Genomic DNA, 26,198 nt, shown 5'->3' on the forward strand with positions numbered 1-26,198 from the left:
GCTTGACTGATGCCACAAATGGATGCTGCCCACAAGAGAGAAAAAACCCAAACAAACAAAAAAAAAAACAAACAAAAAAACACATTACTTTCCAAACTCAGTGCTTCACAGGCTCAATCAGTATTCCTCTGGCTCATAGAAAGATGGAGCAAGAGATACAGTGGGGACATCTGTACCTCAACCTTCATGTGCAGGACCCTTCCATCACAGGCAAACCCGGCCCAGAAAGGCTCTGCAGCTCACCCTGCCCTGCGGTGCCCGGCCAGCCCCGGGAGCCGCCACGCCCGCGCTGGTCCCTCAACCCCGGCTCTGCAGCGCTCGTCCCCACCAAGTCCGGCCCGCGCGGGGGCCGCGAGCGGGGCCAAGCGCAGCGCCCCCCTCAGGCCGCGCGCCGCGGGCGTTGTGGCGACAGTCGGCGATGGGCGCGATGGCGGAGCTGCCGCTGCCCGCCGGGCTCAACGCCGGCACCTTCCCTGCCAAGCTGTGGCGCCTGGTGAACAGCCCCCGGGTCGTCTCCGTGCGCTGGGACAGCCGGGCTCAGGGGCTGCTCATCGACCGCTCCCTGTTCGAGCGGGAGCTGCTCAGCCCGGCCCCCGACCGGGCTCCGGCCCCGCGCAACTTCAGGGCCACGCGGTTCCGCAGTTTTGTGCGGCAGCTCTACCGCTACGGCTTCCACAAGATGCCGGGCTGGCTCGGCTCAGCTGTGCCGGGCGATGCCAGCGCCTGGCTCCCCTGCGCCAACCCCTGCTTTCGACGCGACCGCCCCGACCTGCTGCTCCGCATCCAGCGCCGGAGCGCGGCCAACAGGCAGCGGCTGCTGGCGGGGCGGGAGGGGCGCAGGCGCCCGCCCCGCGGCTCCCAGCAGCTCCCCAGGGCGCGGCCGCTGCCGGACGGGCGGGAGCTGCGCAGCCCCCGGCCCGGCCGCTTCCAGCAGCCCCCCCCAGGGAGGGGCCGCTGCTCTTCCGGCGCCCGCCCTGCGGCTTCCACCTGCTGCAAGGGGAGCGGTCGCTGCCGGCCCGGCAGTAGGGGCCGAGCCACTTGCAGGAACTCTACGGGGAGCGGCCGCTGCCCGCCGAGCGGGAGGTATTCCTGCTGCCGCCCTGCCACTTGCTCGGCCTCCACGGGGAGCGGCTACTGCCGCTCGGGTGGGAGGGGCCCCCCAACGCTTGCGGGAGCTCTGCGGGCCGCAGCTGCCTCCGGCCGAGCGGGAGGTGCTCAGGACCCAGCCCTGCAGCTTCCAGGGAGCAGCAGCCCCCAGCTTCTGATGGGCCAGGTAGGAAAAGAATTCTAGCCTTGCTTTTCCCAAAAGGTCATGAAAAGTGAGCACTTGAAGTATTTTTCAGCGCTACTCTGTCATTGTGAGACAGAAATTGTTAAGACTATTAGGAAGGGGCACCTAGAAGGCCAAAAGATTCTCTGCCTGGTTTTCCTGTGTGCTTCCTGGGATGTTTGATTCAAGGCAGCCATAGAGCTCTGTGTCCCAAAGCCACATTCTGGAACCTGACCAATGTTTTTGGATTCCTGCAGCCACCCACCCAGGCACTTCAGCCCCAGTGTTCCACCTGGTAGTGCTGGTTGTGCAGCATCGATGGCCTCCAGCTCAGCACAGAATCCATCTGCAGAAGACGAATCACCAGCAGCAGATCTAGGCATTGAAATAGAAAAGATGATTCCGGAGATCAGGAGATCCTTGCCTCAAAGGTCTCCCTCTGCTCAGGTAACCCCACTGGATGGGAAGAAAAGGGGCTGGACTAGGAAGCAAAGGCTTCTTAAACTGAATTTGTTTCATTATTGTATAGTTATCTAATTATTTTAGGTAAAGTAGGATTTCTAAAAGGAGAAGGATGAAAAAGTCTTCTCCCTTAGTGGGGATGAAAGGTGTGAGCCTGCGTTGGCCACATTTGGTTGCTCCTTTTCCTGGGAAGAATGCCTTGTGCAGAGGCAGTTGTGGTGATGCTTTGTAGGTTCTACCAGGCTTCGTTTGTTGGGAAAGAAGAGAATAGTGTTTGGAGAATGCCACTGAAGGCCAAGTGTCCCTTGCAGGGAGGGGCATGCGAGAAGTGCCTCTGTTGCAGCAGCAGATGTGGGCTCTGCCTCTTTTGTGTTGGAAGGCCAAGGCAAAGCAAGGGCTGGGCTGCAGCTGCAGCTCCTGTGTGAGCTCTGCTGTGCGTGTAGGTGCTCCCAGAACTGTGTTTGGGGATGGGCTGGAGCTGCAGCTTTTCTGTCCTTTTTGTTTGATACATTCAATCTTTGCATTAGGAATCCCATTTTTCTGAACTCTTCCCAAACTTGCCTGGAGTGTTACAAAAGCCTTTCCGCAGTTATTCTACATGTTGGCCAAAGAATGGCTCTCTTTCTCTTGATGTGCTGATCCCAATGGCTGCAGTACATCTGTGACTGAGGAAGGGCAGACTCGGGGCAGGGAGCGGGATTTTTTAGGTTTTTCTAATATTTAATTCTCAGTGGGACATCTTTTGTGTTCTGTAAACTCACATATAGTAGTTTTCAAAAGAATTTTATTCCATACTAAAAGGAAACTTTGTAGGCTCTGAACCATCCTTAGAATCTTCAGGATTCTGATGGGCAGGCTATATCAGAAGAGGTGGGTTGTTTTTTTCTTTTACCCTCCAGATTTACAGATTTGTGCCACTGGAAAATTTGATCCTGGAAATATCCTAAGTCCCTAAATGTTTGCCTGGATCATACATACGGGGCAGCAGCAGGAGGCTCCAAAAAAGCACCAGTTCATGATGGATTGTCTGAGTGTTTGGGTGGGGGTGATGAGACTCCCAGGCTGAAATGTGTGCTTTTTGTGTGGGGTTGCAGCACAGAGCCCTGGGCAGTGCTGTGAGCGAGCTCTGCCTTTGCCTGTGGTGTCAACAAGGAGGGTCCCTGTCTCTGTGCTATCTGATTTCTTACAGCTCATGGGATAAGCCAGGGTGAGCACCTGAGGGCTCGTCCCCTCACTTGGTGTCTTCTGGTTTTCTGTGTTCATGTTTTGCCTCAAAGGTCATTTTGTAAGAGCTTCAGTTTCACCTTGGCCACCCAAATCCTGAATTTAAAATGCTTGTCATGTGAACAGTGTGGGCAGTGCTCCCCCCCGCCTTGTTCTCCATGTCCCCTGGGAGTGGAGAAGGATGTGATGCCAAGAAAATCCCAGATGTGATTCCAAGAAAATAGTGAATGATCATTGGGTTTCTTTCTTTCTGTTTCTCTTTCAAGGGGCATAATAATGTTGTCCCTGAGTCATCAGGAGATGATGCTGTGAACAAGGCTGCAACAGAGGACACTTCATCTGGCACTGAGAGCTGCAGGAACAGTTCCCCAGAGCATGAGGAGCCTGGTAAGGAGTGAGCCCGCATTGGTTTAGGGAAGTGTGAGATGGCTGCTCTGAGCCTGCCTATGACAGGAAGGGATATGAGAAGAGCTGAGTTCTTGTCTGCAGGGTTGGTGCTTCTGGGTGCCTTTAGATCAAATCCTGCACTGACAAAACCTCCCTGAGCCCTGCCCTCCATGCTTTTCCAGAGGCTCTGACACTGAGTCCTCTGCTGTGGCAAGAGAGCCAGGAGTAAACTTGACATTATGGGAGTTGTGTCGCCCACAGGCCATGTGTCCCAATTTTGTGCTGAAGTCCATGGATAAGTTTGCTGCAGGGTGACAGGGGAGGCTAGGCTGAGCCTGGCACATGAAGGAATGGGGTGGACAAAAGAAAGAACGGGGTGAGAAAAAAAAGTCAGGATAGAAGTCCAAATCACTGACTAAATGTAGTAACAGTCTGCTGGTATCTGTCCTGAGACAGAAGAAAAACAAGGAGCAGTAGATCAGAGGCCAAACAGTTGAAAAATTGCAGATCCATTGACAAAAGGAAAAGCCTGAATGACCCCAAATTAGCAAGACCTAAGAGGACAGAGGGAACATTTTAGATCCTTTCCTTAGCAAGTTGGTGCAGCCTGCAGGTCTGGCAGGGAGCTCTTTTCCCTCCTAGCTCTTTGTGCCAGAGCTGATGGTCGAGTTGGAGCAGCTGTTGCTCACTGCAGAGGGCAGTTGGTAGAACTCAGCTCATGGAGCTGGTTCCCAGCCCAGCTCACAGCACCCTTCAGCTTCAGCCATTTCAGTGAAGACTGAGGTCTCTGTGTCAGCACAGAGAAAGAACAAGGCTGGGCTTCTTTGTGGGAACTGAGACTGTGTTTCAAGGTCTCAAAGGTGCTATTTGCACTATGAGTGTTGAGACTTTATCAAGATAAATGTTAAAGCTTTCAATGCTTTCCACAGTTTTGAACACTTGGAAGGATCCATGCTCTCTGAAGAGCAGGCTTTAAATTCCGAGTAAGAGTCTGCCTTTCAGACCTTCTTGAACAGTCCCTAATAGAAGGATAATTGGTGCCCAAGGGAAATGTGCACAAGGGCCAATATTCACTCAGTGTTCCCTTTGCTTCCCAGATCCCATCTGATCAGCCTGTCCAGGAGGGCTGCCTTGTGTGGCAGGAAGAGACAGAGGAAGGGCCTGTGACCATCATGCAGGTGAAATCCCTCTGCCAATAGACATAGTTGTTGATATGTAGAGTTATAATTATATAGTTTTACCATTATGTTTATAGAGTTATGTTTATATAGGTGTATTTATATGTCTATATAGTTGTATTTATAGATTTGTATAGTTTAAGTTTTATATATAGTTGTAGATATATATATTTTTATATGTGAATGTATAGTTCTAGATATGCCTAGATGCATTTATACATATCTAGAATTGCATTTACATATCTGTAGCTATGTTTGTAAAGAGACTTATTTGTATTTCTATTTGCGAGTTCATTTGCAAAGTTTGATATCTGTATAGGTGCAGGGGTTTTTTTAAGCTCTTTCCCCCTTGGGATGCCGTTTTCTCATCTCTTGTTTTCCCCTGTGCCCCCTGTGTCCCCTCCTCCTGTGCTGGGTACAAGCTGGCAGCTGGGCCAGGCGGAGCAGCAGTTCCAGCCCCGGGTGTCCCTGGAGTGGTGGGAGCTTTTGGTGGCCCCAGGCCCTGTCCCCTGAGGAGCTGCTGAGGGACGGTGAGACTGAGGGGGCTGAGGAGGCAGTGACACTGAAGGGACGGTGACCTGGAGGTGCTGCTGGGGCTGAGGCTGTGGGGCAGCAGAGGGCAGTGGTGGCACTGAGGTGACAGGGAAGTGGCATAGACCGAGGGGGCTGGTGGTGGGTCTAAGAGGATGGGATGGGTCAGAAGGGACTGAGGGGGGGTGAGAGAACTGCAGGGCTCAGAAGAAACTGAAGGGGACTCGGGGTTTGCTGAGAGCATGGTGGGGCTGAGGGGATGGAGGGGGCCAGCAGGGAGCACAGAGGGGTGCGGGACTGCAGCTCTGGCAGGCCTTGGAAACCATTGCTGAGCCTCCACTTGTGCCACAGCTGCAGTGAAGACCTGAAAGACAGCAGGAGCACTAACAGGAGGCAGCAGGAGGAGCTGAAGAGCAGGAGCAAGAGCAGTGAGCAGGGAGCTGCTGCTGCCCCACCAGAGGCTGGGTGAGGGCACAGGGCCGGGGAGGCGGGGTGGGGGTGAGGGTGTCGTGGGCTGTGGCCGTGGGCACTGCCCGGCGGGGCAGGAGCGGGCCCTGCCCGTGCTGGGGCTGCTCAGCGCAGCTGCCCCGGCTGGCACAGGGGCTGTCGTCCTTGGGCAAGGCAGCTGTGCCGGCAGGGCCCGGGAGCTGTGCCGGCTGTGCCGGGCTGCCGGGGACTGCGGGACAGTCCCGCTGCGGCTGCGCTCACCACAGCCTGGCCCGCTGGGCCTGCTTTTTCTTCCAACCCTCCTGGGGAGGTGCTGAGGTTTTCTCTTCACTTCCCTGATGGAAGGGCAGGTGCTGCCAAGGAAAAGGGCCTGATCCTTACTCCGTGTTCCCTTTGCTTTCCAGATGTGCCATGTGCTGTCCCTGTCCAGGAGAGCTGCTCTGCATGGGATGAAGAGACTGAGGGAGAGGCTTTGGAGCTGGGGCTGCTGGAATCCCTCTGCTCAGCGTTCTTGTTCGAGATAGATGGACTTGCACATAGACTTTGATAATTACATGGATATTTACATATGTCGGTTGCTATTTGTATAGCAATGCTGTTATACATCTGTTGTTATATTGATGGATGTATGCTATGCATATATGTATGCATATACATACATATATATTTGTAATTACATATATGCGTATATATGTATCCGAGTATACATGTATGTTGTTCTATCTGTTTTTAGTTCTATTTCTTATGTATTCAGCTGTGTTGGTATTTATTTGTATAGATGCAATTATAGGTATAAGGCTCTTTAAATAGGTATATTGGTATTTGCATAGGTATATATGTTCAATGTTTATATGTGTAATACTCAATTTCTAGATGTCATTATATCTACGTATGTGTCCAGTTGTATAGCTATGTATTGGTGCAGTTACATGGATATTTAGCTTGGCACAGGCATATTTTTAAAATTGTGGATAGGTTTGTTTTATATATCTGTTTTTGTATATTGTATCTAATATGTAATACTTAATCTATATTTATATCTGTATATCATTATAGTTTTATATCCATTTATATATATGTATTACTTTAGTTGTATTTAAATGTGTGTGGAGTTGTGCAATTGTATAATTTTATCTATTTAGAGAGGGAATGCATATTTTTGTATTTCTCTATGAGCTGTACACTTGTAGTATTATATAGTAAATTAAGTTGTTAAACACTGAATTGATCTTTAAGTGTACTTATTTGTTGTGGAGGTTGGCAATAAATTAAATTTTTTGTTAACTGGATTTGGTATTTGGATATATTTCCATAGCATTGTTGTCCTAATGTACTAAATTCCTTTTTTTTTAACCTTAACTGAGATGTGTGTAGTTCTGTATTGTTGGCACAGGTGTCACAATTTGTAATAAATGACATTTTTCAACTGAAATCAGTACTCTTGTGTATTGGTCGATCAGCAGTGTGGCTGTAACAATCTGCAAGAAATGACATTTGTCAGCTGACATAGGTGTTGTGTGATTTGTAGTATCCAAAGCAATGAGCAGATGTAAAGGGGATGATGCTGGAGGATTTTGCTCATGACAATCTCCAGCCATGCCCAGCACATGCCCCACGTGATTGTCATGTTTATTCTCTCTTAACACATAGTTGCACTGAGCTGCAGCCTAATTTTAGGAAGGAAAAGAGTAGTTTTTCTTTAGTCATGCAGTGTGGAATAAAATGGTGTAGGAATAGCCACAAACTAAGCTGTAGGAATAGCTTGTTCTTGGTCTTAGAAGGATGTTGAGTACAAGAAAGCACCAGAATCTTAATGGTTCACCTCTTGGGTAAAACCAAAATGGTTCAAAGTACCTGGTGATGGAAGTAGCCAATGTCCCTGGGCTGGGGCAGAAGCCTGGGAGTCCAACACTTGGAAAAAGAGACCTGGCTTTCTATGGATTAGATTTATAGTGATTGAAAACTCATCACTTCTTTTATGTTCCTGAATAATTCATGCTGATCATTTTAGTCTCAGCCCACAGATTTAAAATATAAACACATTGCTAGAGCTTGCAGTGTTGAAGCAGTATCCCTTGATTTGGCACTGAAGGATCAGAAAATGCTGCGGATGACAGAGATTGCCATTGTAAGGCATTCCCAGGAGCACTGCATATTGCAAGTAAACATAGGTCTGATTTGCTGTCTGCCAGCAGATTTGCTGAGAGCAAAACAAATCTCAGAAATAGCCATGGCTATTAAGCAGGAAATGGGCCAGTAGAAAAAACCTGATTGACAGATAATGTAAGAAATCATAAAATGACAATTAAACCACATGATGCAGAATTGTAAACACAAGTGGCCAGTATCACTGTTTCCTGTTTTGAAAGGCAGAAAAAGTCAGTTTATGACATAGTTGATTATTGTACTCATTCATCTGGCAGTTGCTGAGGCAGCAGCAATCTAGTTCAGTATTGAAGATTTGTTCATGTTTAGACCACGTTATAAAATCTCTTGGTTTTCCCTGTGCGGCATGATTTATTCTACCAGCTAATATTTGTTCTCTTGGTAATAGGACAGTGCAGCCGTGGATTGTAAGAGACATTTTAGATCCCAGACTTAATGGTTTCCATCTAAGAAAAGTAATAATAATAAAAAACCTTTCATCTTCTTTATGTCTTATTATTTTAAGCCATCTAAACCCGGAATCACTTTGACTTCAATTTTTGTCTTTGCACTTCTGGGATCTCCAAGGTTGTATATGAAGGTTTGTCAAGTCTGTGATAAGCAGATATCTGGAATTTAATTCTGTGGTCTCAGCACAGCTGTCTAGAACAATTTTAAATAGGAAATGTCCATGAAGAACCTATGGATACAATACAAGATCTGCAGAATACGCATGCCCTTTTGGATAGGCAATTAAAAAATGGCATCTACCTTTCAAAATGCTATCAAACACTCTCAGACAGCTCCATGAAGTTTCTCTGCATGTTCTTTGCATTCCTTATTTCCCCAGGGAAAAATGAGGTGTACTAGAGTTAGATAGCTCATCATTCAGGGCTGTCCTTATTAGTTTCCCATGTACCCATGCCTCCAGGGGAGCTGGGTGTCCAAACTGCCTGTAGGGCTGGTGGAGATCTCACCCTTGCTTCAGGTGCCTTAAAGTGGGCCTCTTGATCCATTTAATCTACCCTGTGAGATGTCTTGTGCGTAATTTGCTGCTCCAGAAGGAAATGGGCCTCCCATACACACCTGCCCCCCTACAGACATGGGGTGCAGGGCAGGTGTCTTGGGTATAGGAGATAAGCTGCTGAAGTTGAGGATGAGATGAGCTGCTTATCTTGTTTTAATAGAAATGAAATAGAAATAGAAATAGAAATAGAAATAGAAATAGAAATAGAAATAGAAATAGAAATAGAAATAGAAATAGAAATAGAAATAGAAATCAATACATATAAAATATGTATTTAAATAAGTCTAGCTTAGCGCTGAGTCATAAAGGGCTGCAGGAGATATTTGGAGCTGCAGAGGTTCTCAGCTGGTACATCTGCTCTTAATTCCCAGGATAAATCCAAGAAGCTTTGTTGAGGTCTCCATTGGTGGGAACACAGCTTCACAAAGGACACTGACACTGGGAGTCTGATTTTGGAAATAAATTAATCCCTTTGCTGAATCACTGTGATATTTATGAATGATTGATAGGGGAACTTACATTAGAAGAGCTTCACATATGTATGTGACGTAGCAATAAAAAACAACAAAAACCCCATCCAAATGCACTTTCTGACTCTTTAGTGTGAGCTGTCAAGACTCTTTGTCCCTACTTGTGTGACTGCTAGAAGAATAGAAAATTGCTTTCCTCCAAGCCAATTTAATTCTAAGAGCCGTCTGGAATACCAAACTAAGACTTATGGAGAACAGAAGAATGGTTGTGATTTATGAGCATGTATCTCATTTTGATTGGAGAAAACAGAGACTGAATACAAAAGATATGCTGATCACTTCAGTGTTTTCTCTGTGATCTTTTCCCAAAGCATTCAGTTTCCAACCCACTGCAATCAGCAAGAATCCTTTCACTCACCGGAACTGAACAAGCTTTTGATGATAATATCAGGCACTTCTGCATGGATACTTATTAAAGATGTGATAGCCAGTCTGCTGTGTGACTGAGAGACGGGACTTCAAAGGAGGAGTACTAAAAGGAATCCAAGCAAGAAGCCAAATCCCAAGCAGAAAGAAGTCAGAGCTGGAGTTGAAGTCTGAGTTGAAATCAGAGTTGCAGTCATTGAAATCATTGAAGTTACTGAAGTTCTTGAAGTCACTGAAGTAATTTCTTGTTCTCTCAGGTCAGCCTTATATATTGTTGCAGCCCCAAGCAGTCACATCCCCAAGCCAGAATGTTGCCCCAGTTATAGAATCAGCCTATTCTTTGCATTACTTGGCAGCCTTACAAAAACACATAGTTCCAAAAGATCTGATAGCTGCTCATGAAGCTCTTTCCTTCATATCTGTGCTTCCATATTCCATGGTCTGTACTCAACCAAGGCCAGAATATCTAGACCAACTGTGCTCTCTGTTCCACATCCCACTTGGTCTCTTGTACCAGCCCTGTCTTTTCTACATTAATTCTGTTTTTTTCCACTATTCCTTTCAGTCAGTGACTTCTCAGCAGACTTCAGATTGCCTCAGGAAATGCTTGACATGGTTTGACACTATTTGATTCTGCCTGTATTTAACATCGCACTTTAGTCAGCATTAAGTGTACTTGATGCTTTTTCTTACATTATTCTTATAGTCTTACTTAAAAGTAAATGTGAAAAAATGAATGAAAACTTGTACAACTTGAATTAAGGGTTACTGAGTTGTAGCCATTAGGTGTATGAAATGGGTTAATATTTGAAATATCTGTTTCTGTGTTATTATTCTCAATTTTAAGCTAAGTTTCTTTTTTGATCTGTCTATTGATTCATTGCCTTCTCTGAAGGGCAAGCTTCTCAGGCAGGTCTAGGGAATTCCTCAATATAAACATTCCTTTTCTCTTTTGAAAACTTGTTGGGGGTTGATTCTTTCCCTTTTCCCTCTGTGGAATTTTCCCCATTGTCATGCTAAGATACCTGTTGACTGGGCCCTGGTGGCAAGGGGGAGGGGAGAGAGGAGAAAAACCCCGCGAGATTCAAACATCCAGAAGAGGAAGCGGAAGACTGGGTCTCACCCCATTTCCCCCGCAGAGTTCGGACGAGAAGGACGATCGCCGCCTGGGCCCCATCACTGCCATCCCAGCGCCAGGAGCTGCCTCACTGCTGTTTTTTTCTCCCCTTATCCTGCCACCATCTAGCACTCTGCTTAACACCGGGACCGACACCGTGAGCAAAGGGCTCTCTCCATCTCTCTCTCCCCCTGGGACAGCGCTGCCATCACCCCCAGCCCTCCTGCAGCTCTGCGGGACCTGCCCGCCCCCAGCACCGGGAACTGCAGCTCAGGGAAAAGGTGCCTGCAGCCAGAAAGGATTGGGACTGAGTTCTGTTCTGTTTGTGGCTAATTTCATAGCTGTTGTTTTTCTTGTTTGTCTTGTTAGATATACTAGTAAAGAACTGTTATTCCTACCCCCATATCTTTGCTTGAGAGCTCCCTTAATTTCAAAATCATAATAATCTGTAGGAAGGAAGGATCACATTTTTCAGTCCAAAGGGAAGCTTCTGCCTTCCTTAGCAAACACCTGTCTTTCAAACCAGGAGAAAACTGACATTTTTCTTAGCTGTAAATCACAGATCACGTCAGGAGTGGATGTTTTTCCAATATCCTTTACCTGCTTTATCCAACACTACCCCGAGTATATGAGGATGGCCAGGTACCACGTGAAATGCAAGTTTGTCCATTCAGGCTTTACTCATTCTGCAGTTCTTGAGGCTTAGAGAGGGATTATCCACCAGTTCCTTGGGAAAGCAGCTCTTGACCATACCAGACCAAACTGCACCATTTCAAATCATGTTCCCCTGTGTGTTTGGTACATCTGCTTACCCTGCAAGACACAAAATCCAAACTTCTGAGGTTTAAGTTTTGATAGAATTGAAGAGTTGTTTGTATTGTTTAATACTACTTTTGCCCATCCATTCAGGATGGTAAGAGGAACGACTTGGAGTTACTGGGAGCATTCAGCTGTTTATTGCAACTTGCAGAATGAGTCATAAGGTAAGAGAGCTACAGAGACAGGTACAACAGGCCTTTGCTGCACTTGGTAACCTAAGAACTCTGCCTACAATGATTTCTAATTACACATATTTGTAGGCTGTGTTTAATGCAACCTGCAAAGAAAACATAAATTATTGATTGTGTTGTAACATTATTTGGAAGGTGTTTCTCTAGAGAGAAAAGAGAGCTGTGCTAGTTTGTGAGGAATTTGTCTCCTCTAAAATTCTCATGATAATATTAATTTGGGATATATGAAAGTTATGTAATTTAACTGTTTTAAATTCTCTCTCTAATTTCTTTTTTTTTTAAACTATAAAAATATTGATTGATCGATCAATCGATTGAATGTAGAAACCCTGGAAAGGCTTATCAGACTGGCTGAGGATTCACAAGCACACTTTTCGGCAGTGCTTGTACAAACACAGATACTGAGGCTGCTGTGAATGGGCAGGAGGTTTTCACAGATGTTGGACTCTTCCTGCTGGGCACAGGCATTAGCACAGAGGAATTAGCAAATGGATGTTTTGACACCACCCTGTTTGCAGTAGTCTAGGAGCTGTGATTAACCCTGGTCCCACTGACAGCTCCCTGGCATGTGCTGATGCCTCCAGGTGGTGAGAAGGGACATCGGGCTCCTTGGCAGCATCCCCAAAAAGGCCACGGGACAAATGGGAAGATCACTCTCACCCAGCCAGACTTTCCTGCGGGCTCTGAAATTGGGGATTGCAGAGATCTATCCAACAGAACACCCACACTTCTGCAAAGCCTGCAGCAGAGCTTTGCTGAGAATGCAGCACTGCCCACAGTGCCCGGGGCTGATGCTGAGCGAGCCCTGCATGGGCTGCTGCCCCAGCACCATCCGAGGCTGCCTGGTGACACAGCAGGAGCTCGTCCTCACTGGTGGGGGTTTATCCCATCCCTGGAGGAGGTCTCAGGAGCCCTGAGAGGAGCAAAAGACATTGAGCATGGGATGTTGAACTTCCATGTCCTTGTTGGTGACACTCTGGGACAGGCTCAGATCAACGGGCCAGAATGATCTGAGCAACTCAGACGCCGGTTGTATCCACACCTGGGGCAAACAGGACCATAGGAGAAGTAGCTTGCAGCTATTCTTTGTTTGGCCATTTTCATGGTGAGGAAAGCATTTGGATCTGAGTTTGGCTTTATTTGACTGTGCAATTTCTGGGAGCACAAAACATATTTTTCACAAACATAATAAAATTGTTTGATTGCTATTTTATATGCACATGATGCTACATGTAAACCATACTTATTTTAGATACCAGTGGTCTGCCTTAAAGAACCTTTGACTTTGCATGTGTTATTGTTATCATTCAGTATCTTTCAGAGAAAGCATCACGCTTCATTTGAACTAAGTCCTTCCTCACACTTAAGAGAAAAAACAAGTTGTGTGAGAGCTCTGTTAGCTGTGAATGCATGAAGTAAAGAATGTTACTGCTAAGGAAAGTGCACACTCCTGAGCTACACTCCAGGGACAACAGCTAATATATATGCTCATTTATGATAGTAAGTACCAAAATTTGAATTTGTCCCATATTATATTGACTCCCCAGTATGTTTAATAATTGCATTTTTCTCTGAATTCTTACATTCTGACTTCCCTGGCAGTGACATATTCTGTGCTAAGTGCTGGACTGGATAGCTTGGTTTGGGGAGATGCCTTTAGTTTATGGCACACCTGGGTCTAAAGAGGGTGTCCGGGTGTTCCTGTGCTCTGACACCAGCTGAGGTGTGGAGCACTCCTAGGGCTGCCTCCAGGTGTGATGAGCTGAAGTTAAAGCAGAGCCTTCTGCTGACCATCTGCTACCACCTGACAATGAACAACTGGGCCTAATATAAGAAACAGAGGCTTCTTCATTTCTTGCTGAGACCCAGAGTCTGATAAAATGAGTTCTTCATCCTGCTGTGCTCGGTGAACCTCAGTGTGAATTTCCACAAATTTCCCACCTTGTCTCCTTTATACCTGCCAGCCACATGTGCCATGACATCCTGCTGCTCAACTTCCTTGAGAGAAGCTGTCTTCTTTCTGGGACAGGGCTCTTCACTAACAGTTTGACTCAAAAGTGGCTCACTGATGTCTCTCTAATTCCCAAGTTATTGCAGAGCTACAGCTGCCTTTTAGGGATATACCCTGTTGCTCCTTTGATTTCTGTGGGATCTTCTTTGCCTACCGTTTTCAGGAATGAGCTAGAAGAAGCCATTAAAGGTTCAAGGGAAGGACTTGTGTCTCCTACCTCATCCAGGGTCATTTAATTTGAAAAGTTTTAGACTCTGATTTTTAACAGGGGGCTTGACTTAAAAATCTGACCAGTCTTTGGGTCAGATTTAAAAATCTCTCAGCACACTCCTGTTTTTCACATCAAAGTTTTTACACTCCAAAATAGTATGTTTTACTGAGTTTTAATAAAATATTAAATGGATGAAGAGCCCTCCACTTAGTATTTTTACTTAATGGAGATTCCATAGTGACCCAGAATGAAGTGCTTGATTTGCACCCTCCTGAAAACTCCGTGCCTTCCTTCTCACCTTCCATACTTCAATGTAGGGAATACCGCCACTTCTTATATCATGCTATTTGTTGCCAATCTGTTTGAAGATTATGCATTTAGTAATGTTATGTTAAAATCATCTGATACAGAATCACATCCCAACTTCAAACCCGCATACTTAATTTTTTGACTCCAACTGCACCACACCTAGGCATTTTTTAACCTACTTTCTCTGCTATAACTGAGCAGTCCTTTCTCTCTTGGATCACTAATTTGGTCAAGTAAGACTGAAAGGCAATGATCCCTTGACAAATGATGCTCTAGTCACTGTATTTCATTTATTCCCATTTATTAGGTATCAAGACTTAATTCTCACAGGTAATAAGTACATTCTTTCAGCTTTAAGAGGCAGAGGGCATGATTTCCATGGAAATTGGCTCAATAATTGTATCTTCAGAGTCACTCATGAACTGTTTCAAGTTTGGATAAATAATTAATGCAGCAGTGCCTCTAACAGACAGGGAAAAGGTGATTATGAGCAAGCAAAACATGGCTTGCTTTAGCACGCAGCAACCTTCAGTTTAAAAAGAGAATTTCATTACATTTTGTAAGTTTTGAAGACAGAAAAGGAGGAAAAAAAAAATCTATCAATATTTAGGAAGCATCAGTGATAATCATGCAAGTGTTAATGTGGGAATCTACAGAGTATCCTGCTTAATGATACATGTAGTTGTGCAGGTTTTTCATTCCTACATGGAAATATTTGAGGAAATAGCCAGAGGTAAAGGATTTTTTCTATGCCTTTTCAGGAATATTTATCTCTGATATATATTCATTCTCTAAACTCTGTGTGTTGTGGAAAGAACACCAATGCCCAGATAGCATGGTTTTCTTTAACAAAACTCTTTTTCCCAGCAAATTTGCAACTTGTTCCCTGTTCTGCTTGGGTCAGCAGAGCAGTTCCAATCTATCTCCAGCTGGAAGCTGTCTTTCCCTTTCTTCTTCCTGTTCCAAAATCACCTTTAATTTCTGTCTTCCACAGCTCTGCCCACCGACAAGTCAGTGTAGCACCAGTTCATGGCATTCTGCAGGACCTAGTGGAGATGTGTGGGCTGTGCAACTATGTGAGGATTTCTGTATTTTCACTCCTACATATTGTCAAAGATTTAATGCCACTTCTGCCCCTGAAGTCTGTGTATGTCCATTTATCTACTGCTATTGCTCAGGGCATAGCATACCCTCTGCTTTTCAGCTGGAGCAGGATCTTTTTAGCAAACATCCTGTGAATGCTCGAGAAGATACCGTGTAAGAGAATTGAAGAGAGCTGCATCATACAGAACAAGAACAGTGTGCAATATGAGGAGAATCTGAGGCAGAGGGTATGTAGTTCTTACACACGGGATAACAGCTACAAGTGCCCATTGTTACAGAGCACCTTGCAGACTCATCCTGTGCTTGCTTTGTGCTCAGCCTGAGTTGCCACATGCTGGTCTCTGAGCTTGTGTATAGCTAAGCAAATTGCCAAGGTGGGCACTGTAGAGCCTCCAGAATGCACAAGAACTTCAGAACACATTTAAGCCTCACAGACATGCAAAAACCCCAAACCAAACTATAACACCATAACTCACTGAAAAAAAGTCTAATAAAAACCCCATGGAAATTTGTTTGCAGGTTCCAAGAAATTGTCTCATGTCATCTCCATTCTGTTATTCAAACTACTGTCAATGTTAACACAGAAGGAGAAAGAGAGATTTCATTAAGATTGACAAAGTTTTGGTATGGCACCTCCGCCAAATAGTTTGGAAAAAGAGTGGAGTGGAAAAAAATCTGTTTATTTAACAGGCAAAGCAGTCCCCAGCACAAAAATGAACAACACTAAACAACAAAACATCTCTCTGCTCGGACGAGATGACAAATTCAGCAGAGTCCCTTTTGTGGGTTGCAGCCCGGCTCACTCAGGCTGTTCTCAGTCCCTCCAGAGCTGGGAAACACCACAGCCCAGGCCAGGCATTCTGTGCCACAGGTGCCAGATCCTGCTGCTCTTCTGGGTTTTTCAGTCCAGAGCAGCTTCAAACAATTCCTAGAAAATGGAAAAGAACCACAGACCAGGGAATTTCTCTGCCCCAGCTAGTCAAAAACAAAGTAAAAGCAAAGGAGAGCCCTCTCCTGCTGTCCACTGCAGATAACACAATCGGTGTGCAGGAATGTGGGGGAGCAAGTGCAGTCCCTGATGACAAACTGTGCACCTCTTCTCTCCCCCTTCACTCTTGGAACCAGTCTTCAAGTTGCAGAACTTAATAGCCAACCCAAAGAGAACAAACAACTGGGGATATAAGCATCATAAAGTCAACCCAGGGCACTTGCTCATCATAGGGCTCATAAAGTCTAATTCTAGAGGCACAAAGTTTGCATGAGTTTCTGCACTCTTGTCAGAAGGAAAACCAACTCCATTCCAGAGGGGTTACTGGCACCAAGGCTCCAATATCCTGCACACAAAGTCGAGTGCTGCTCATTAAAATGACAAGATTGAGGTGCAAAGAGCTGCGCACTTGTGAATTGCTCTTTGGCTCTTTTCAAAGGCATTTGGGAAGTTCTGCACACATAAGCTCAAAGCCATCTTTTCAAAGAAATGTTGAAAAATTATGAAAATGAAAAGATCTGGCATAAGGAAAAATCAGCCGCAACAGGAAGGAACACTGAGGATCTTGGGAATCTCTCTCTGCTTTCCATTTGGGGTTTTGTGGCAAATTTCAAGACCACAGGATGCTTTATAGTCTTTGTTAGCTTACATTGCCACTGTATACACGCAGCTCAGAAGGTCAGCAGGTTGAGATTGTCATTTCATAGCTGAAACATGACAAAATCTATGCAGAACACTCCCAGTTCCATGGGACCGATTTAACCCATGGAGGTCTTACCCCAGCAGCAAGATGAGAGAATAAATCAGAGTCAAAAAAGACAAATTAGTAAAACTTGAAAGGAATCCACTGGGATGTGGCTAAAAGCACTTTCTCTTGCACTATTGAGGATCGGAATTCAAGTGGCTTCTAAAGAAAAAGTGAGCCCATATGAAATGCTCCGTGGAAGACCTTCCCAAATTCCAATCCATTCTAGATGTAATCATGTGATAGGAAATGATAATTTAAATCTATGTGTTTCCCCCTTGGGAAAAGAGCTCTCATCTTTGATCACCTTTCTGGTGTGAGCATCCCTGATGACTTTGGAGATGAGGTACTTACCTCATCAACCTTCTGTCTCCATTCTTATGTTTTGTGACTGTGTTATTAGTGAACTTGATTGTAACTTCAAAAATATTCTAGTGTGTGCGTCCATTTCTTACACATTTTTGCCCACTGGCTTTTATTTTGTCCATTTCAAGGGACCTCTGGGCAGAGCAAGAGGATCAAAGTAAGAATTCACAGTGATGTTTATCACAGGTGATTAAAAAGTAATCAGAGGTGATTAAATTCATTCAGAGGAAGAAAATCAAGCTTTTTCTTGTTGAGAATGACAACAAGAACACAGAAGAAAAGTAAAAACCAGTTCCTCCTTATAGTTCAGCTTATTCTGCTGACCATGTGGATGGAGACCAAAATAGTCCCTTTTTCCCAAAAGAGGCTTTCAGTCCTTCCAAAAGGTTTGTTATGAACTGCACCATTCAGTGGAAATTAAATGCACCGAGGTATCCATTCAGGGCACAATTGTCCCCAAACAGACCAATCTGAAAAGAGCATGGTTGTTATAGGCTAGACATCCTCTTCCAGTGAAAAGATGCTTTTAGGAACCTAAGAGTGAAGTGTCAGCATTTAACATGACCTGGCAGTGCCTCTGTAGCACCTTGTCCCAAGGGTTGGTGCGTCACTGATGGATGGGGAAGAGGATACTGGCTGTTCTGCAGTTCCCTGGGCATTTCTGTTACATCCTTGGAAGAATGAATTCCATTATCTGTGGATTTGGAAAGTACAGGTATTAGCTAGAAGATTTCTGAGGCTGGTTGCCATTTAATCCCTGTTTAAGATGATTTGGTTTGTATGCATCTAGATAAAATGTAGTGTTACTGGAATATACTTTCTTTTTTGTATTGTGAGAAACAGACTTGAAAATGAAACCTTTCATCTCTAAAGTCATGAATAGAAAATCCTGCATTTAACAATAGGGAGCTCACAAAAACTTGTTGCTCTCTTTGAAGACCACTGGGTAAATTATCTTCATCATATAAACAATTCTTTTAACATAGAAAACAGTGAAGAGCTGAATAAATGTTGGGAGTTTTTAAAAATGTCCAGTATGTCACATATCCTTGAGTGATATATTCAGTGAAATATTCATGAAAATAGATGAGTTTATTGTAAATTTGCTTTTTGTATGTGTTCTAAATATACAAATGACTGAGGTCTGCCTTCCTGCATGAGGGTTTCAAACTCCTGCTGTGCAGTCAGCAGCAGCAATGTTGAGCTGGATCTGCAGTACTTGCAGGGCAAACAAATGGCTTGTGAATTTACTTCGGACAATGATTGCTGGTGAGGTGCTCAGAACATTGATTTCCTGGAGTGCACTCTGCTCTCAGCTTCAGAGATCCCCAGCTCAGTCCTCGTGGCTGCCAGACAGCTCTTCTTGTAAGTCCCACGGTGGTCTTCACACCATTGAAATACTTCTGAAGGTGCATTCTGTAGGGTGGAGGAGGCTGAATGGCTCCGTTGATGGAACAATTTCAGCAATAACTCAGAGAGCTGGCTTCACCACAGACAGGAATGGAAAGGGATGCCTTGCCTCGTGACAAAAGACAGCATTGAAAATGGAGGTAGATGTCCCCCAGCCATGTGTCACCATTTTAATAAAAGGCTGCACCAAGCGATGGCTGACTTCAAGGTAGAGACTCTAAACTTTAGCCTTCAAATACTGTAGACATTATGAACTCATAGAAGCATAACAAACCTCATGGCTTTCTACTGTATCCAAGATTTTCATCACAACACGCTGTTCCACATCAAATCTCTCCTTACCTTGATCTACCCAGAGAATTTCCATTGACTTGAATTGGAGATGCACCTGCAGATTCCAGGAAGGAAGATTTCATCTGTACTCACACTTTGTGCTCAGACAATCTGCCAGTCCATATTGAAGTGAAGATAAAATCAAAAGTGAGGAATGTGTTACTCTAAGTAAATTGGATTTTCAAGTACACTACAACAATTTTTCATCCAGTATGTTCCAAATAATCATTCTTCCACCACAGCTCTAAAGCCCAGACTGAAGAACACAGAGCTAGTTTTGATAAAGAGTGCTTGATATTCAAGACTGTTTATCCAGTATCTGAAATGACTAGAAACAAATGAGTGTATGTTTATCAATTACTGCAGAGTAAACCTTGTCCTTTGATACTCTCAAAGAGTGCTAGAGCACTGAACGTAACTTGTCATTTTTGTAGCCCACAAGAGTTCACTTTGATATGATTGAACTGTATTATATTTTTAAAGAAAACCTTTCCAGTATGCCTGGCTTTTTTTCCTTAGCTGGTATAAAAATAAATGTTTTGTTGTGAGAACATATTAGCCACAATACAATCAGGCTGATCAAAGTGTAGCCATGGCCTACGTGACTGCCTGCAGGGACACAGTATCCTTGAGCACAGATATTATACAACAACAAGGGTGTTGAAAGCAGAAGGAATGCAGAAAAGTACATAAAACAGAGAAACTAGCAACCGCGAAGGTCATATGCGTCATGAACAGTATAACCAATGAGGAGCTATAAGTTTGCAATATGCATGAGCTAATTATTGCATGTATAAAAGTAATTATCTAGCGCATAATAAACGAGGCTTGTTGATCATGATAGCTTGAGACTCGTCTCCCGTGTTTCTTCCGACAAACGGTGACCCCGACGTGATAGACGTGATACGCCACGGACTTCGGAGAACACGTTGGGCCCGGGTCCTGCAGCTAGAGGGACGACTACAGAGCCGAAAAAGAAAGTGCTCTGTGTCCTGAGCGACCACAGCGGTGGGCTTGGCCGGTACGTGCTGCCGAAGCCTGGAGGGGCTGCAACAGCGCTGACGTGAGTATGGACAGGCAAGTGGCATATGATTTATTCACAGCCTTTTTGAGAAAGCGGCAAATTAAAGGGATAGACTTAGCCAAGGAACTCCCCTCCCTCTTGCAGTATGCCTATTCGTATGGGTATTTTATAAACCCTCATACTGTGCACGAATTGTCAGAATGGAGACGGTTTGGGGATAAGTTGTGGGAATTAGTGTTAGAAGATGATAAACCGGCAAAAAAGATGAGCAAATTGTGGAAAGTAGTACACAATGAACTCTTGATGAGTCAGGCGGAAAAAAGAGCGGCACAGGAGGTAGTAGCAGCCCAAGAGAGAAATAAAGACTATGACCCGCAATGGAATGCTAGTGCTCCAAATCCTCCCACCTTCACCACTGTTAATTTACCGGCTTTGGTATTGCAAGTCCCGTCTGCACCCCCTGTTGAGGACTTAGCAGACCCAGGAAGCGAGCCTGACTGGCAGCCTCCCTGTAACCCCCCCCAAGCGCCGCAAGCCCCAACGAGCCCTGAGCCTGTCCCTGAGGCAAAATCTGACCTCGCGGAGGCCATGGCAAGGGAGAGGCGCGAGCTGTGGACAGCGTCAGCTCGTCAGGGGGTGGAAAAGGGAGACTCTGACCTTGTCGAGGCCGCAACCGAGTCTCTTGCATTTCCAGTTGTTTTTACTCCCAGTCCCCAGGGAGGATTGCAGGCGGCTATTACAACACTGGATTGGAAGCTTTTAGCACAATTGCGTGCCACAGTGGGAAGTTATGGAGTCACTAGTGAACCCGTTAGACAAATGCTGGACTATCTTTTTAACTCCTATATTATGTTACCTTCAGATATAAGGGGTCTAGCACGGTTGATTTATACGCCTCATCAGTTAATGCTGTTCAATGCACATTGGCAGCAAGAGGCCATGGCATCGGCCAATGTACAGAGAGCCCCAGGAGACCCGTTGCATGGCCTGACAGTGGAAGAATTAATGGGGTTGGGGGGCCTATTTGCGGGTTGAAGCACAGGCGCTAATGGGTCCAGATAAATGTCGGGAGGCTATGAATGTAGCAAGGAGGGCCATGAGTAAAATTAAAAGTCCAGGAGGAGTACCTATTTATATGGGCATAAAACAGGGAAGGGAAGAACCACTAGGAGCTTTTGTAGATAAGGTCATAGAAGCAATAGAAAAAGCCGGGGTACAAGAATATATGCAGGGGGCCCTATTGAAACAGTGTGTAATGCAAAATTGCAATACAGCTGCTAGAAATCTTATAAGTTCTATGCCAGGAGATTGGCAAATACCAGATTTATTGGAAAGGGCTGCCTCCCTCCCCTCAGGTTCGCAAGTCTTTTTAGTTAATGCCCTACAAAAGATAGGAGAGTGGTTGCAGGAACAGGCAAAAGCGCTACAGGAGCAGGCAAAATCCTCACAGACTCAAGTCATGGCAGCTCTTGCACCCCTCCAAGCGGCAGTGGTGAACCCTCGCTCCCGTCCTAATGGAGACAGCAAAATAAAATGTTTCCGCTGCGGCAATAGTGGTCATATTTGACGAGAGTGTGCTGCGACAGGAGTCTGGTGCGGGAAGTGACAGTCCAACACGCACAACACCAATGCTTGTCGCCGAAAGTCAGGAAACTCGAGAAACAGCGCGAGCAGCGGCCGCGTGGGGACACAAGTTGCAGCTGCAATGCCGTCAGGACCAGCCAACAACTGCAGCCAGCCACCAGAGGGAGCCTCGGCATGGACGTGGCAGCCTCAGTAGACATTACAATTTTAACCACACTGCCACAGAGAATTCCCACAGGACTCATTGGGCCCATATTAATAAATGGACAACCTGTGGGGGGATTACTTTTAGGTCGTTCATCTGCATCAGTGTTGGGACTTTTTGTTTTGCCTGGCGTTCTAGACTTGGATTACGAAGGGGAAATCATGATCATGGTCCATACCCCCTATCCCCCAATAAAAATCACAAAAGGGCAAAGGTTGGCTCAATTAGTACTGCTCCCACAATTAACCAGAGAAATAACTCCCTTACAACAAGAGCCTAGAGCACAAGGGAGTTTCGGCTCCACCGGAGGACTAACATTGCTCACACTAGACCTGTCAACGCGCCCCAAGCGGCCTTGTCAGTTACATTTCCAAGGCCAAAACATTAAGCTAATTGGACTATTGGATACAGGTGCGGACTCTTGTATTATTTCCCCTGGAGAATGGCCCTCCAACTGGCCGGTACAAGCTGCAACAACCACCGTAACCAGCATTGGGGGGATGACACTGGCCAACCGTACCCCTGTCCTCACCGTAGAAATAGATGGTAAACAAGCAATGGCATCTTTTTCAATAGCCACGCTTCCTCCCACAGTACAATGTTTAATTGGGCGTGACTTACTGTCGCAATTGGGACTTGTTCTCACTAATGAACACCCTTTAGGGTAGCTGCCATTGCTTGGACTTTCCCGCTCCCACTCACCTGGACCACTAACGAACCTGTGATGGTAAAGCAATGGCCTTTAAAAAGGGAAAGTCTAGAACATGCACATCAGCTGGTACAAGAACAATTCCAACAAGGACCTTTAAAATTGTCTACCAGCCCATGGAACACACCTATTTTTGTAATAAAAAAGAAATCTGGGAAATATCGATTATTCCACGACCTAAGAGCTGTAAATGACCAAATAGAGCTGATGGGGGCCCTTCAACCGGGTCTCCCTAATCCAACCATGCTGCCTGAAAATTGGCCCATTCTCATCATTGACTTAAAAGACTGTTTTTTCACAATTGCACTACACCCGAGCGACACCAAGCGTTTTGCATTTACACTACCGGCAATTAACAGAGGAGAGCCAGATAAGAGATTTGAATGGACTGTCTTACCACAAGGTATGCGAAACTCACCCACCATATGTCAGCTTTATGTTGATGCTGCACTGCAGCCTTTGAGACGACAACTGCCTGACACAATTATTTATCATTATATGGATGATATTTTGTTTTCACAACCCAAAGACTTTACAGAAGAACAAATAGAAAAAATTAGAAATACATTAGCAGATTCTTCTTTAATCATAGCTCCAGAAAAAGTTCAAAGAGCCCCACCGTGGAAGTACTTAGGCTGGACTATAACTAAACAGATAATCAAGCCACAAAAGTTGTCAATTGCCACCACAATAGCGACTTTACACGATGCTCAGAGACTTTTGGGAGACTTACAATGGCTAAAACCAGTTACAGGCATTCCAAACAATTTACTGGAAAGCTACAACCATTGCTAAAGGGAACTGCTCCCTGTGCGCCTGTGAGCCTCACGCTAGAACAACAAAAAGCATTACAACATATTGGCACTTGCATTTCAGAAGGTTTTGTGTCACGCTTAGATCCAGAGCTACCCTTACGCCTTACCATTTGGCATAATGCACCCCATTTACTTGGAGCTATTACACAATGTAAAAAGAAAATGGGGGAGAGGGTGCTAGAGTGGATTTCGCCGCCACTGCAGAAGCAAAAAACATTAACCACAAAAATTGAAAACCTGGCCATATTAATAAAAAGGGGTCGCATGCGAATCCTGGAGATTACCGGCTTAGAACCAGCAGTGATTAACCTGCCCATTGAAAAACCTACATTGGGTTGGTACCTGCTGAACTCTACTGACCTTGCAGAGGCGCTGCTGGGGGCAGGAGCGCGAATAGAGACAGGGGCTCTGGCACCCAGAGCACTGTGATGGATAGGAGAATGGAGTTGGATTGGCAGGCCACTAAGAGAAGAAAAGCCCATCCCTAATGCCGTTACAGCTTTCACCGACGCGGGAAAAAGGACGCGCAAGGCAGCAATTGTCTGGAAAAAGGGAGAGAATTGGCACCAGCAACTCCTGGAAGCAGCGCCCGAGGATAGTTTGCAGACATTAGAACTCCTGGCTGTTGTATGGGCAGTGACTCACATCACCGAACCTTTGAACGTGGTGTCCGATTCATTTTATGTAGTGGGGGTTGCTGCCAGAATCGAGGATGCTGTTATTAAGGACGTGCAAAACAAAAGGCTGTATGAACTGTTTTTACAGCTCAAGCGCGCTCTGAGAAACAGGACGGAGGCCTACTCAGTGTTGCATATTAGAAGTCATAAGTGGAATGTCGGCCTAGGAGAAGGAAACAAAAAGGCTGACGAGTTAGTATCTGCAGCCGTTGCCATACCCCTGCCTCAGTTTACATTAACCAGGGAAGCCCACTCAGTATCTCATCAAAACGCAAGAGGCCTGCAAAGACAGTTTCGCATCTCACAAGCCGAGGCCGCTGCAATTGTAAGGAGCTGCCCTGTTTGCGCTAATCACAATAATGGAGTGGGCTTGGGAATGGGGGTCAACCCAAGGGGGACCGCAATTAATGAAATTTGGCAGGCAGATGTCACCCATGTAGCTAGTTTTGGTCGCCTGAAATACCTACATGTTACTATTGATACACATAGTCATTTTATTTGGGCAACAGCACAGCCGGGTGAAAAGGGGCTTCACGTGGTCAGACACCTGACTAGCTGTTTTGCGGTAATGGGGGTTTGCCAGCAGTTAAAGACAGATAACGGGCCCGCCTATGTCAGCCACAGGGTTCAAAGTTTTCCAAATCAGTGGGGAGTTAAACATCTGACAGGTATACCGCACAATCCTCGAGGGCAAGCAATAGTAGAAAGGGCACACAATACACTGAAGAGATATTTGGACAAATTCAAAGACACTTTAGGCATAAAAGAAAGACTTCAAAAAACTTTGTTCGTGTTAAACCACTCGTGTATCTTTGGGTCAGAGGAGGTTCCGGCCGCTATCATACATAGAACACGTGAACCAGACGATTGCAAGAAAAAACCAACAGGGGTGTGGGTCAAGTACAAATGTCTCAAAACAGGACTATGGACAAGTCCAGTTGAAGTTCTTTTTTGGGGAAGGGGTTATCTTTGTGTTTCCACCCCTACAGGGCCCGAGTGGATCCCTGCACACTGGACTAGGCCAGCCAACCGGCCACAAGGTGGAGACCGTCAGGAACTTACCCCTGCAGTTGGAGCTGCTGATTCGACCGCACAGGCCCTTTTTGCGGACAATACTATTATTGTCCTATATGTCCTATTATTATTGTCCCAGCTATTATAGAGCCAAAGACAGCAGACCAATTAGCATACTTGCTTGCTTGCTTAGCCAATTATTGTGCCAAAGAGATAAGGCTTTATGGATGCTTAAGCTGTGGGGACCAATATCATCATGCCTGGGTGCTGATACATTGTGGGGGTTGTGGTCGAGACACTTGGGTACATCAACAGGCAACAGGTGGGAGATTATGGTGTTTCTTGTGTCGGGAAGCCTGGAGAAATAAGACTCATCGACAGGCACTTGAGGAAAGCACAGGATTACCCTTCCACCAAGTGGTTCTCCTATATGAGAGCCCTGAACAAAGAGCTTTGGCATATACCCGCTGGGAGCTTCAACGCTCAATAGAGAGGGTTAGAGCAATACGTAACTCTAACATATTACAAAAGCGGTGTGACATGTATTACAGAATCCCTCGACAGTGGGTAGTCCACCCCCAAGAGTGGGAAGCACTCTGTAACAGATATCAGCGGTTGAGGGTTAAAAAGCAAGCGCAAAAGAATAGAAAGAAAGATCGGCAATGAGAGGAAGCGAGTTAAAGCTAGTGTTAACTACTGTAACATCATTTTACCTATGTGCTTCTGCTGCTATTTGCGTCCCTCCGCAGCCAAAAGAGAACATATGGGTGACGTTAGCTAAAAAAAAACAGGGCAAGAAGCCATATGCCTGGCACTGTCGTCGCCGGGAAATCCCTTTTCAACGTGCCTGGTAGGAGTGCCACTGAATTCATGGCCATGCCCAGAAGGAGTACTCTCCTGTAATGCCAGCAGTCCCGCTAACAACATGGACGGCTGGGACAAGATTGTACCCCATTTTCCACAGGCTCCGCTAGAACCTCAGGAACTTGAAATATTGGG

General features: G+C 45.5%; 1 protein-coding gene across 1 annotated transcript; it reads left to right on the plus strand.

The window, feature by feature from the left end:
- Nucleotides 1-418: 418 nt before the first annotated feature.
- LOC134056909 (heat shock factor protein 5-like) lies at nt 419-20,238 on the plus strand. The gene is made up of 5 exons (XM_062513868.1): nt 419-840; nt 1,528-1,717; nt 3,223-3,350; nt 4,273-4,326; nt 20,070-20,238. Exons 1-5 carry the CDS (start codon nt 419-421, stop codon nt 20,236-20,238), a joined length of 963 nt encoding a protein of 320 aa, XP_062369852.1.
- The last annotated feature ends 5,960 nt before the right edge of the window (nt 20,239-26,198 follow it).

Source organism: Cinclus cinclus, chromosome Z, assembly GCF_963662255.1.
Source record: "Cinclus cinclus chromosome Z, bCinCin1.1, whole genome shotgun sequence".
Lineage (NCBI taxonomy): Eukaryota > Metazoa > Chordata > Aves > Passeriformes > Cinclidae > Cinclus > Cinclus cinclus.

Excerpts from the sequence above, each read along its gene's own strand:
- LOC134056909 (XM_062513868.1), top strand. The coding sequence starts at position 419 with ATGGGCGCGATGGCGGAGCTGCCGCTGCCCGCCGGGCTCAACGCCGGC. Across the intron at positions 1,718-3,222 it reads AAAGGTCTCCCTCTGCTCAG|GGGCATAATAATGTTGTCCC; the intron begins GTAACCCCACTG and ends TTCTCTTTCAAG. Across the intron at positions 3,351-4,272 it reads CATGAGGAGCCTGGTAAGGA|TTTTGAACACTTGGAAGGAT; the intron begins GTGAGCCCGCAT and ends TGCTTTCCACAG.